The sequence below is a fragment of the Felis catus genome, chromosome B2, assembly GCF_018350175.1.
Source record: "Felis catus isolate Fca126 chromosome B2, F.catus_Fca126_mat1.0, whole genome shotgun sequence".
NCBI lineage: Eukaryota > Metazoa > Chordata > Mammalia > Carnivora > Felidae > Felis > Felis catus.
Window position 1 is genome coordinate 96887625 of NC_058372.1, and position 14510 is coordinate 96902134.

At 37.1% G+C, this 14510-nt stretch overlaps 1 protein-coding gene across 1 annotated transcript in view; it reads right to left on the reverse strand.

The window, feature by feature from the left end:
* Positions 1–280: 280 nt before the first annotated feature.
* Positions 281–14510, reverse strand: part of SEC63 (SEC63 homolog, protein translocation regulator) — a 74382-nt gene continuing 60152 nt past the window's right edge. The window contains exons 19-21 of the mRNA XM_003986424.6: positions 13348–13446; positions 2361–2465; positions 281–1367 (exon numbers count right to left, since the gene is read on the reverse strand). Of these exons, the coding sequence (XP_003986473.2) occupies positions 1224–1367; positions 2361–2465; positions 13348–13446 (348 nt within the window). The 3' untranslated portion in view covers positions 281–1223. The remainder of the gene's footprint in view (positions 1368–2360; positions 2466–13347; positions 13447–14510) is intronic.

Consider the following 14510-nt stretch of genomic DNA (forward strand, 5'->3'; position numbering starts at 1 on the left):
ACAGACATACGCTTCCTCAGTAACTAGTAATAAAAATATTCATCTTACCTCAGTGATTCATCATGTACACATTTCTACTCTCTATAAGCACTATCCTTCGGGGTTGCAATGTGTGAGGGGGAAACTCCTCCCACTCATACGGTTTTCTATGCCATACAGACACAGTGGCCACTTGAGCAGTAATGGACATTATTATATTTTAGTTGAAAAATAAAAGAATGAATTATCCTATTATATGCTTTCTCTGGGAGTAAAAAGACACACCGTTACAAATGTAAAATGAGTCAAACTTCTATTTTATTGACAGGAGTCCAAAATGAATACAAAAAAATGCCTCCACTGCATGTTATCTATTTTTTTCCTTAAAAGGCTTCTGAGTCAGGTAGATTAAAAGCTAAGAATGTATTTTAGCTTTTATAGTGAACCTTTTAAAAAAGGCTTAATAACATGAGTCACCAACATCAGAGAACATATGGTCCCACACTCATTTTTAGACCTATAGTTTATAAAAAGAATTAGATCCTGCACTGATCTGCTAAAATAGAGGCTTAAAAATGTTTTAAGCCATTAAAAGCCATTTTTATAACCTAATAACTCTGGGCAATTAAGAAAAGGAAAATCCCCAAATGTAGCCCTCTGTATTATGTGGAATGTGACAGAATGCCAATTTATGACCAAGATAGATAAAAATAAAAAGTTTAAAGCTATGAATAGAGCTGTTATAAATAGTCTTGTATCACTGCAAAATGTCAATAAAATGAATGATAGAGCTTATCAAAAGATTAAAACTTGAGCAGATGTTACTTAAAACGTATGTGTGGTGTTTATCATCCTCTAATGTTTGCTACAAACTAAAGCTAAACAAAGAAAAGTTGCTCACTTATAGATTGGTTTTCATGTACCTTTACTTTTACTGGGACCATAAAATGATCAGATAATACATAGCCCACACTTCTGGACAGTTATAACAAAGGGTTTATTATCGTTTGCAGATGAAATAAATGCACCATCCCATTCATACGTGAAAGGCTCTAACAAGCCTTAAGCGTTTCGGACTGCACCAAGGCACCACCACTGCCCAGTTGTATTATGCACCCATTTCGAGTAAAGAACTAATACCTCCCTCAACAGCAGTTCTGCACTGTTTCTGGTTTATTATACACTTCCGAAACAGCAAAAATTTGCAAGTATGTGCAAATATTGTGGTCCAGTCATAGTACTGCTTAGTCATCATCTTCCTCCTCTTCTTCCTCTTCCTCAAAGCTATCTTCAAAGCCCTCGCTGTCTTCCTGGTCTTCATCCCCCTCTATTGCTGTATCCCACTGTGGGTGATTTTCCGGTACAGGCTTAGCCTCGTGAACTTCCAACTATAAAGAAGAATTAAATGCAGACATGAGAAATTTGGGAGGCATAGTGAAGAAATATATGATAAAAGATTTTCTTTGACTGCAACAATTATAAAGAAATAGATTTTATGGTTCTAACTCTAAATTTAACATATTTGCTTATAACAGACATTCATCCCAGAAATAAAAAGGCAATCTACTAACATGCAAATGTCATTAAATTTCTAATACAATTTGATATTTTAATTTTACAGAAACTATACTATTTACTCTGTAGCATGGAAGATTAATAATTGTGACTCTTGAGCAACAACAAGGTATGTCTCAAGAAGTCTGCTGAGGGAAGAAAACCTCAAGTGTGACTTTTGCAGCCTCTAGCTTCCTGAAATAAAATTCTGTAGACAATGGAAAGAAATAGGATATCCTCGTGGGAGAGAAACAGGCATGCCTTTACCAGCTCCCTATACTTTAGGACTCCCAGCACACAGAGCAGTAATACTTCAATACAGCTTTTACACAAAAGAATGCCTTTTATAAAAACCTCAAGGGAAACTGGTAAACACTGACAGGAATGTGCTTCAAATGATACTTACACAAAGTATAAACTCTGATAAAAAACAAATTAGTTTTAGAAATTAATAAACACTCCAAAAGAACCTGTGGGAAAATACATGTGCTTTTCTTAAAAAAAAAAAAAAAGAACCCAGCTGGTGAGGCCCTATAAAGTTATAGCATATAAAAGCATATTAAGAGTATCTCTTAAGTAATTTATAGTTATCCTTCTAAATCCTTCTAATAATTCATTTTCAAGGTTCTAAAGTATTATACTCCTTTAACTCAACAACTTAAGTTAATTATGGAAAGAGCAGGCCATCAAGAATACCATATATAAAGTATAAGATGACATCTTTTTCCCTATGTTACTCTACATTTCAAGACTAGAAATGCTTCCCTAGTATATTAAGCACTTATTCAAACAGGAAACCGTATTTATTGAAGAGTCACTATTATTACCTTCAGGGGTTTAATCTGATCCAAACCCATATAGGAGTCTGATCTCAGAAACACTGTATACTGATAATTTCCAGGCTTGCCTGGTGCAGGAAACTTCAGTTCTACCTAGAAAAAAACAAACAAACAAACAGCACTTAAAATCCGTATTTGAGAAACGAAAAGAAACAATAACTCATTCTTAAAGTTCCTACGTAAGAGCATTTAACGGGCAGGTTTATTTAAGCAGATGACATAGGGAGCCCTAACAAACATTACAAAAGTTGGAACCCCAACAAATACATATATATATTTATGTCATTTATTATATATACTATGTAAAAAAGAAACCATATTAGGCAGGACTGATGAGGTTAACTTATATCTCTGCAATTCAAGAAAACATTTAAAGCAACCAAGTTCTGTATTAACCATCACACCTTGACAACTTGAAGAAATGAAGTAGGGAATAAAGGAAAATAAATGAAATGTAAAAATAACATAGGCTTCACCGAATAGGCAATTCTTGTGTGATTTTCTTATTTCTAAGATAAATGCTATGAGATAATAGAAAATATATGTATTTGTCTCTACCCCCAGTTCCTGGCACAGAGCGAAATCCCTATAATTTCCTAAGTGATAAGAGCACTAGGAACATCTTTTGTTCTAGTATTTGGTCTGTGACCCTGGTTTCTGACACTGAGCTTGTAACACCTGAAGAATTACCTGGATAATAGTAGTATGTTTTGTTCAAATGAGGTGACCCTTGAAGAGCACCTAGATGAGGTCTGGTCACCAGAAAGACCAAGCCATGATTAGAAGTCTGGAGCTCTCAGCCACGGCCACCCATTCTCCAGAGAGGGGCTAGAAACTGAGTTAATGATCCATCATCCCTATGTTGATGAAGCCTCCATAAAAATCCTCAAAGTAAGGGGGTGTTCAGGGAGCTGCCAAGTTGGTGAGTACATGGAAGTGCTGGGAGAACGGTGTGCTCAAAAGAGCATGGAAACTCCATGCTCCTTACCACATACCATGTCCTATGTTATCTCTTCCATTTGAATAGTCCTCTGTATCCTTTATTACATTATTTTATAATAAACTAGCAAGTATGTTCCCCTGAGTTCTATGAGCCATTCTAGCAAACTGTCAAACCCAAGGAGAGGTTCATGAGAACCCCAATTTATAGCCAGTTGGTCAGAAGTACAGGTGACAACTTGAGACTTGCAAGTGGCATCTGAAGCACATAGAGGGAGAGGGGCAGTCTTACAGAACTGAGCCCTTACCATGCAATATCTGATCCCAACTCCAGATAAAGAGAGTCAGTGTTGAATTAAATTGCAGGACACTCAGCTGGTGTCACAGAAAATTACTTGGTGTGGGGAAAAACCCCCATACCTGGTGTCAAAAGTGCCGTGAGTGTGATAATAGTGTGAGTTACTAAGAAACACACAGGGGAAGTGAGTTTTTCCTTTACAAATGCCCAATGCTGAAAATACCATATGCTTTCACTCATATGTGGAATCTAAAAAACAAATTAATAAACAAAAACCAGAATCTAACCTATAAATACAGAGAAGAAACTGATGGTTGCCAGAGGGAACTGACGGGCAAAGGAAGAGGGGATGGGCAAAATGGGTGAAGGGGAGTAGGAGATACAGGTTTCCAGTTATGGAATGAATAAGCTACATAAACAGAAGGTACAGCCTAGAAAATATAGTAAATAATACTGTAATAGCACTGTATGGTCTGTAGACAGTAGCTACACACATTGTGAGCATAGTATAACATACAGAGTTGAAGCACTACGTTAAACACCTGAAACTACTATAACATTGTATGTCAACTATACCCAAATTAAAAACAAATTTTAAACATGCCCAATGCTTTAAAAAGTCAAGAAGATATTTATTTCCTATCAAATCATAAACTTCATATACAAAGAGTTACAAACTCTTAAGAGTTTCAATTCCAGGGGAAGGAAGATGCCAAGGGAGTAGGAGGACCCTATGCTCTCATCATCCCACAAATATAACTAGATAACTATCAAATCATTCTAAATACCCTAGAAATTGACTTGAAGACTAGCAGAACAAACTCCACAACTAAGGGTAGAAAAGAGGCCACATCAAAGAAGAAAGGAAGTGCGGAGATGTGGTTTGGGCAAGAAATGGATTATGACCACTGTGATGGGGAGGGAGCCAGGGTCGTGAAGAAGGGCAAGAGACAGAGACAAACTAGCCACAGAGAAGTGCATGGGGAAAAGGAATCCCTGTAGTAACTGGCTTGGAGAGCACAAGGGCCTGAATTTCTTGAGTTCTTGCAACCAGCAGGGTTTTTAGCCTGGAGTTTTAAAGGTCAGCATACTTGGCTCTGGGAGCGCTGAGAGGACATCGGGGCTGCTCTTAGAGAAAAGGCAGGGCAAACAGTCCACAGACATACAGTGTGGAAACAGTGACCTGAAAAGTGCATGGGGTACACAGTGGGGAGTGTATTTGCTCATCTCACAGGGCATTGCTGAGAAACAGCATTCATGGAGAAATCCCTGGCCAGTGCCATTTCCCTCCCCGCCTCTTCAGCATAAGCACAGGGCCACCTGCGGGAAGCAGTACCAATACTACCTAACTTGCTTACACTAAGCCCCCACCCTCTGCACTCCAGTACAACTGCCCCTCCAGTCACACTTGCTTCAGCCCCAGCACAGCAGAGCCCCAAGTTTCGCAGGGCCTTGGCTCCCTTGGCGGTGGCAAAAGGACTCATTTCACAAGCAGACCAGAACACACCTAGTTAAAACTCAGTCACGTTCAGGCTAGGGACCAAATACTGCCTACCAACAAAGAGACCCTCTGCAGACAACTGGCTTGCAAAAAAGCAAAGCACACACAGCACACACTGGAGACACCCCCTGAAGCACCAGACCCTGGGGGAACAAGGGACACTACACTGCAAGGCACTACAGGACCTCTTCTAAATAAAGCCATTACCCTCAAGAACAGGAGACACAGCTGACTTTCCTAACACAGAGAGACAGGCACAGGGACTTAGACAAAATGAGAAGACAGAGGAATCTCTTCCAGATGAAAGAACAGGACAAGGCCACAGCAGGAGATCTAAGCAAAACAGACAGAAGTAATGCCTGATAGAGAACTTAAAGCAGTGATCATAAGGATACTCACTGGATTTGAGAAAAGAGTAGAGGACCTCAGTGAGACCATTAACACAGAGATAAGGACTAACAGCAGAGATAAAGGGATCAATAAATAAAATAAGAAACACACCTAATGGAATGAACAGCAGGCTGGCAGATGCAGAGGAATGAACTAATGGCCTAGAAGACAGAACAATGGAAAGTGATCAAGCTGAACAAACAAAAGAAAGGAGGATTATGCAAAATGAGAACAGACCTAGCCAACTCAGTAACTACATCAAACGGCAGTAACATTCACATTATAGGAGTCTCAGAAGACGACAGAAAAAAGGAGACAGAATTTATTTGAAGAAATAATAGCTGAAAACTTTCCTAATCTGAGAAGGAAACAGATAGATCCAGGAGGCACAGAGAACCCTCAACAAAATTAACAAAAGCAGACCCACACCAAGACATATTGTAATTAAAATGGCAAAATATAGTAATAAAGAAAAAGAATGTTAAAAGCAGCATGAAAAAGAAAAAAAAAGACAATTACATACAAAGGAAACCCCATAAGGCTATCAGCCGATTTTTCAGCAGAAACTTTCCAAGCCAGAAAGGAGTGGCATGATATATTCAAAGTGTTGAACGAGGAAAACCTGCAACCAAGAAACACTATCCAGTAAGGCTATCATTCAGAACAGGAGAGATAAAGAGTCTCCTAGACAAACAAAAAGTAAAAGAGTTCATGACCACTAAACCAGCCCTGCAAAAAATATTAAAGGGGACTCTGAGTGGAAAGATCAAAAATGACACTATGAAGGTAGGATACACAAAGCTGTAAAACTGAATACTTCTATAAAGAAATCAGTCAAGGAACTCACAAAATAAAAGGATATAAAATGTAATAATATATACCGAAAATGTGGGGAGAAGAGGAACAAAGAATGGGTTCAAACTTAAACAACCATCAACTTAATACAGGCTGCTATATGCAAAAGATGTTATATACAACCCTAATGGTAACCACAAATCAAAAATCATTAATAAATATGCAAAGAATAAGGAGAAATCCAAATATATCACTAAAGAAAACCAGCAAACCATGAAAGAAAGGATCAGAGAAAATCTTTAGAAACCACAAAACATGTAATAAAAGAGCAATAAATACACACCTATTAATAATTACTCTGTGCAAGGCTTCTGGGTGGCTCAGTCAGTTGACCGTCTGATCCTTGATTTAGGCTCAGGTCATGATCCCAAAGTTGTGGGAATGAGCCCCGCATCTGGCTCCATGCTAAGCATGGAGCCTGCTTAAGATTCTCTCTGCCACTCTCCCCCACTTTCTCTCTCTCTCTCTCTCTCAAAAATAGTAATCATCATCATCATCACCATCATCGTCATCACTCTGAATGGACTAAACACTCCAATCAAAAGACACAGGGTGACAGAATGGATAAAAAGACAATACCTATCTATATGCTGCCTACAAGAGATTCATTTCAGACCAAAAGACACTGGCAGATTGAAAGTGAGGGGATGGAAAAACATCTATCATGCAAATGAATCTCAAAAGAAAGCCAGAGTAAAAATACTGGTATCAGACAAAATAGACTTTGAAACAAAGACTGGAACAGGAGACAAAAAGGACACTATATAATATTATAAATTAAGGGGACGATCCAACAAGAAGATATAATAATTGTTAAATATGTATGCACCCAACATGAAAGCACCCAAATTCATAAACTAGTTAATAACAAACATAAGGAACTGATCAATAATAATACAATAAAAGTAGAGGACTTTAACATCCCACTTACATCAATGGAGAGATCATCTAAACAGAAAATCAACAAGGAAACAAAGTCTTTTTTTATTTTTATTTTTAATGTTTATTTATTTATGAGGGACAGAGCATGAATAGGGGAGGAGCAGAGACAGAGGGAGACAGAGAATCCGAAGCAGGCTCCAGGCTCTGGGCTGTCAGCACAGAGCCTGTTGTGGGACTCAAACCCACAAACTGTGAGATCATAACCTAAGCCAAAGTCAGACACCCAACCAACTGAGCCACCCAGGTGCCCCAGAAACAAAGGCTTTTGAATGACAGACTGGACCATATAGATTTTAACAGGTATATTCATAACATTCCACCCCAACAGCAGAATATACATTCTTTTCAAGTACACATGGAAAATTCTCCAGGACAGGTAACATATTAGGTCACAAAACAAGCCTCAACAAATTCAAAAAGATCAAAGTCATACCATGCATCTTTTCTGACCACAACACTAGTCAACCTACAAAACTACAAGTCAACCACAAGGGGGATCCCAGGTGGCTCAGTCGGTTAAGCGTCTGACTCTTGGTTTCAGCTCAGGTCATGATCTTGCGGTTTCGTGGGTTCGAGCCCTGCAATGGGCTCTGCACTAGATCTTCTCTCTCTCCCTCTCTCTGCCCTTCCCCAACTCACACTGTCTCTGTCTCTCTCAAAATAAATAAACTTAAAAAAGAAGTTAACCACAAGAAAAAAAATCTGTAACCATCATAAATAAAATAACATTCTACTAAACAATGAATGTTTAGGGAGAGAGACAGAGACAGAGACAGAGACAGAGAGAGAGAGAGAAAGAATGAATCTCAAGCAGGCTCCACATTCAGTGCAGAGCTCAAGGCAGGGCTTGATCCCATGACCCTGGGACCATGACCTGAGCCGAAATCGAGAGTCAGACGCTCAACTAAGCTGCCCAGGCACCCCTACCAAGTGTTTAAAGAAGATTTAATACCTATTCTTCTCAAACTATTCCAAAATACAGAAAAGGAAGGGAAACTTCCAAATTCATTCTATGAAGCCAGGATTACCCTGATACCGAAACCAGGTAACGACGTCACAAAACAAGAGAACTACAGACCAATACATCTGATGAAAATAGATGCAAAAATTCTAACAAACCAAATCCAGCAATACATTACAAAAATCATTCATCATGATCAAGTGGGATTTATTCCTGCGTTGCAAGGGTGGTTCAATATTCACAAATCAATCGTGATACATCACATCAAGAAGAGAAAGGATAAGAACAATATGATCATTCCAACAGATGCAGAAAAAGCATCTGACAAAGTATAACATCCATTCATGATAAAAACCCTCAATAATGTAGGTGGAGAAGGAACATACCTCAACATAATAAAGGTCATATATGAAAAACCCCACAACAATCTCCTCAATGGAATAAAACTGAGAACCTTTCCCTTAAGGTCAGGAACAAGACAAGGATACTGACTCTTATTTTATTCAACATAGTACTGGAAGTCTTAGCCACAGCAATCAGACAACAGAAAAAAAAATAAAAGGCATCTAAATTGGTAAGGAAAAAAGAAATCTTTCAGTATTTGCAGATGACATAATACTATATATGGAAAACCTGAAAGATTCCACCAAAAAACTGCTAGAACTGATAAACGAACTCAGTAAAGTCACAGGACACAAAATCAATGTACAGAAATCTGTTGCATTTATATACACCAATAATGAAGCAGCAGAAAGAGAAATTAAGAAATCAATCCCATCTACAAGTACACCAAAAACGGTAAGATATCTAGGAATAAACCTAACCAAAGAAGTGATACACCTATACTCTGAAAACTATAAAACACCAATGAAAGAAACTGAAAATGACACAAAAAAATGGAAAGACGTTCCATACTCATGGACTGGAAGAGCAAATATTGTAAAAATGTCTATACTACCCAAAGCAATCTACACGTTCAATGCAATCCCTACCAAAATACCTACACCATTTTTCCAGAACTAGAACAAATAATCCTAAAATTTATATGAAACCAGAAAGACCCTGAGTAGCCAAAGCAACCTTGAAAAAGAAAAGCAAAACTGGAGGCATCACAATTTTAGATTGCAAGTTATATTACAAAGCTATAGTGATCAAGCAGTACGGTAATGGCACAAAAACAGACGTGTAGATTAATGGAACAGAACAGAAACCCCAGAAATAAACACACAATTATGCGATCAACTGATCTTCAACAAAGCAGGAAAGAATATCCAGTGGGAAAAAGATGATCTCTTCAACAAATGGTGTTTGGAAAACTAGACAGCAACTGCAAAACAAAGAAACTGGGGGCACCTGGGTGGCTCAGTAGGTTAAGCACCTGACTCTTGATTTCGGCTCAGGTTATGACCTCACAGTTCGTGAGAGTGAGCCCTGTGTCAGGCTCTGCACTGACAGAGCAGACAGAGCCTGCTGGGGATTCTCTCTCTCCCTCTCTCTCTGCCCCTCCCCCACTTGTGTACATGCTCGCTCTCTCTCTCTCTCTCTCTCTCTCTCAAAATAAACTTAAAAAAATTTTTTTAATGAAAAATAAAAATTAAAAAAGAAAGAAAGAAACTGGACCACTTTCTTACACCACGCACAAAAATAAATTCAAAACAGGTTATGGACCTAAATGTGAGGCCTGAAACCATAAAAATCTTAGAAAAGAACATAGGTAGTATCTTTTTTGACACTGGCTATAGCAACTTTTTTCTAGGTATGTCTCCTGAAGCAAGGGAAACAAAAGCAAAAATAAACTATTGGGACTCCATCAAAATAAAAAGCTTCTGCAGAGTGAAGAAAACAATCGACAAAACTAAAAGGCAACCTATGGAATGAAAGAAGATACTTGCAAGTAATCTAATAAAGGATTACTATCCAAATATATAAAGAACTTATAAAACTCAACACCCAAAAAACAATCAAATTAAAAAATGGGCAAGACATGAACAGACATTTGGCCAAGAAGACCTACAGATGGCCGACACATGAAAAGAGGTGCATCATCACTTACCATCAGAGAAATACAAATCAAAACTACAATGGGGTATCACCTCACACCTGTCAGAATTCTGGCTAAAATCAAAAATGTAAGAAACAACTGGTGTTGGTGAGGATGTGGAGAAAACATAACCCTCTTCCACTGTTGGTAGAAATGCAAACTGGTACAGCCACTGTGGAAAACAGTATGGAGGTTCTTCAAAAAGTTAAAAACAGAAGTATCCTACAATCCAGCAATCACACTACTGGATATTTACTCCCAAAATACAAAAACACTAACTCAAAGGGATATATGCATCCCTATGTTTACAGCAGCATTATTTACAACAGCCAAATTATGGAAGCAGCCCAAATGTCCATCAATTGATGAATGGATAAAGAAGATGTGATATATACATACAATGGAATATTAGCCATAAAAAAGAATGAAATCTTGCCACTTGCAATAACATGGATGGAGCTAGAACGTATAATGCTAAGTGAAGTAAGTCAGTCAGAGAAAGACAAATACCATATGATTTCACTCATATAAGGAACAAAATAAATAAGAAAAGGGGGAAAAAAGAGAGACAAACCAAGAAACTGACTTTTTAACTACAGAGAACAAACAGATGGTTACCAGAGTGGAGGTGGGTGGGGAATGAGTGAAACAGATGATGGGTATTAAGGGGCATTTGTTGTGATGAGCACTAGGTGATTATAATAACAACTTAAAAAAAAAAGTTTCATTTCCACTTAGACAAAGGAAGAATAAATTATTAAGATGTCATTTGGATGTTTTGGCAATCTGCCTCCAATCTCCAAAATCTAGATTTTGTAAGCAAGATTATATATTAAAACAAACTAGAAAAATCATGGGAGAACCCTTTTTTTAAAATTAATCTCATAGTTTGACCTTTCTAAGTCACCACAAAACCAAGAAAACAGAAAAGAAAAAATTACTAAATCACACTGCAAAAAAAACTCCAAGTAAATAAATGTTTATATTCTTGCCTAGTAAAAACAACCATAATAGTAAAACAAAATGGGGAGAAATATCTGCAACAAATATCACCACAGGTTGATTTCATAATATTTAAAACAATTGCCCAAACCAAATTAAAAGACCAATAAAAATGAACAATGGTCACAAAGAGAAGTACAATTCAAATACACTGAAAGATGTATTACTCTGAAGAGAAATACAATACTGAAACTACACTGAGTATAATTAGGAAAAACTGATGCAGTCAAGAATCATCAATTATATTAAAATGAGTGGGTAAAAGACAGAGAACAGGATATTAATATTAACATAGTGCCCAAGTAGCACCCCAAAGATTAGAAGAAAAAATACCTTTTACAGTAGAGAAGCCTTAACTAAATGTTCAACCATGGTATCACCAATGTGGGGCAAACTGATATAATGTGCCCCAATTTGATGCACTAAGAAGGTTACATCACTTATGTAGTATTTTTACCAAAAATATTTAAGATGAATACAATTATGAGTAACCAATGAGACAAAACTGAGGGATATTCTACAAAATACTTTGTCTGGACTCTTTAAAAATGTTGATGGCATGAAAAATTTAAAAACAAGAAGGCCAATGAAGAGTTCCAGACTAAAGATGAATGATAACCAAATTCAATGCATGATCCTTGACTGGATCCTGAATTTTAAAACAAAATAAAAACTAATTAAAAAAAAAAAAAGGGATGTCTGGGTGGCTCAGTCAGTTGAGCATCCCACTCAATTTTGGCTCAGGCCACGATCCCAGGGTCATGGGATTGAGCACTGCATCAGCGCAGAGCCTGCTTAAGGTTCTCTCTTCCCCTCTCCCCTGACCCCTCCCACACATGTGAACATGCTCTCTCTAAAGAATAAAAAAATAATTTGAAAACAAAACAAAAACTGTAACAGGCACTAGTGAGTATTTAGGGAAATTTGAATATGGACTGCATATTGGATAAATACCATATCAATGTTACATTTCCCGAACACAGTAATCTTATTGTGCTTATGTAGGAGATCACTCTTGTTCTCACAGTACTCTGGTAAAACTTAAATTTAAAAAATAATAAAACTGCTCTATCAAAGAAATAACCTTAAGTTAGCTCTAACTGTCAAATAAACAACAACGAACTACTTCATACATTTACTACTTGGTAATAAAGGGGGAAATGTACTTTTTGTATTAAAAATGAGGGGCACCTGGGTGGCTCAGTCAGTTAAGCGGCTGACTTCGGCTCAGGTCATGATCTCACGGTTCATGGGTTCAAGTCCTGCATCAGGTTTCATGCTATCAGCTCAGAGCTCAGAGCTCAGAGCTCAGAGCCTGGAGCCTGCTACGGATTCTGTGTCATCTTTTCTCTATCTGCCTCTCCCCCGCCTGCACTCTGTCTCTCTCAGTAAATAAACATTTAAAAAAATATTTTTAAAATATTTTTAAAAAATCAACATCACAGAACTATCTTGAAATTAAAAAAAAAAACCCTTGCTCTTGTCCACCAAGTCCAGGTAGAAAGAATCTTCCTTCTAGAAAAGTAACATGAAAAAATCAAGAAAAACAAAAATAGAAAGGAGTTGCCAAGGGATAAAACATGTTCATCACGATGGTACATGAGTGATGTCATGAACAATGAATAATGCTACATAATCAAAAATTCCACTCCAGAAATCTCATTAGCAATTCTTACATTCATTTTTAAGACCAAAGGTCTTAGCACTAATCCAGTGAAGATAAAAATTGCAGATTTTTGTAAAATATAATTAAATTCTGGACAGAACAAAAGGCATATGTCCTTAGACACTGACAGTGAAAACTCCCCAAAGTAAGTTGAAAACAAGCTTTTAAGACTAAGAAAGTTGCCTACTTTTAACAATACTATATAAACTTCGAATTAGTTCCCCCCAGGCACCAGAGAACAGTTATAAAAGATGCCTTAACAAATACAATACAATAAGCCAAATATGATATACTGAAATCTAAAAAAGATTTTATGAAGCAGCATAAAGGTGAGATGCCTTACATTTGTAAAAACTGAAATAATGTTGTTGGATACTTACCTCTTCTGTATCTTTTAGCGTACACACATGATATGGCATAGATATTAACGTCTGTTCCTTCCTATCTGCAATATAAAGCCACCACCATTCTTGTTTCTCCTGCAAAGAAAAAAAAAAGAGACGTTATCAGAAAGAACTGGAGAAGTAACTGTCTGCCTTGTCTCATTCTAGAGGTATTGTTCTGGTTTTGTTCACTGCAGTATCTCTGGCACAGACACAGTGCCTGGTACAAAATAGATACTCAATAAATGTTTACTGAATGAATAAACTATTCTTAACCATTTATAGATCTGCTGTCCAAAAGAATTCTGTATGTAATATGGGGGTTTCAAACAGTCCCTTAAAAAACGGTAGTGATGGGCCTCTGTGTTAAAAACCCCTGATTAACCTTAAATGACAAGAGATATAATAAAATAAAATAAAACATCATAAACTATTACAGGATCATCCAGCAAATAATCTTAGTCATCTTACCTAGTAATAAGCAAAAGCCAGAAAGTAAGAGCAGAAGGGACTTGGGGAACCAAATCGGAAATCATGAAAATACACTACTCATAAGAGATCATCTAAGAGCCTAATACCTTTCACTGCACATGATTTTAATAAGCACAACATTTTTAGCTGTACCTCAGAAAAGATTAGGAATAAAAAAAGAGCTCTCAGTAAAGAAACTGCCACCAGAATGTACAATGACAGCAGGAAGAACTGACAGGAGACAGAAAAGTATTTAAAAAAAACAATGAGAAGACACAGCAGTCTGGAGGCACCAAACTTCAGTGTGCTCAGCACTGTTGTACAGAACTCATCAATAACTGTTTAGTCATGTCTTAGTACCCTCTGCCTAAGAACTGGTCAGGGAAGAGATCTTCTTTAAACAGATTAAAGAAAAATGTTTTAGAGCTAAAACAGATTCTAGGATAGTCTAAATACTCATTTAACCAAAACAACACTAGACTATTCTAAATTCTCAATTACCCAAAAGAAAGTTAGAAAAATAACTTTTTACTGAAAATATTATCATAGGGAAAATGTCTTTTGAATTCAAAATCACTTGTACTTGCTATTTTATTTTAACCACAAGACACTGAAATTTGATTATTTGATAATGCTACACTGAGGTTAACTAAAAATTCTTGTAAACTACAAAGCACAACATTAATAAG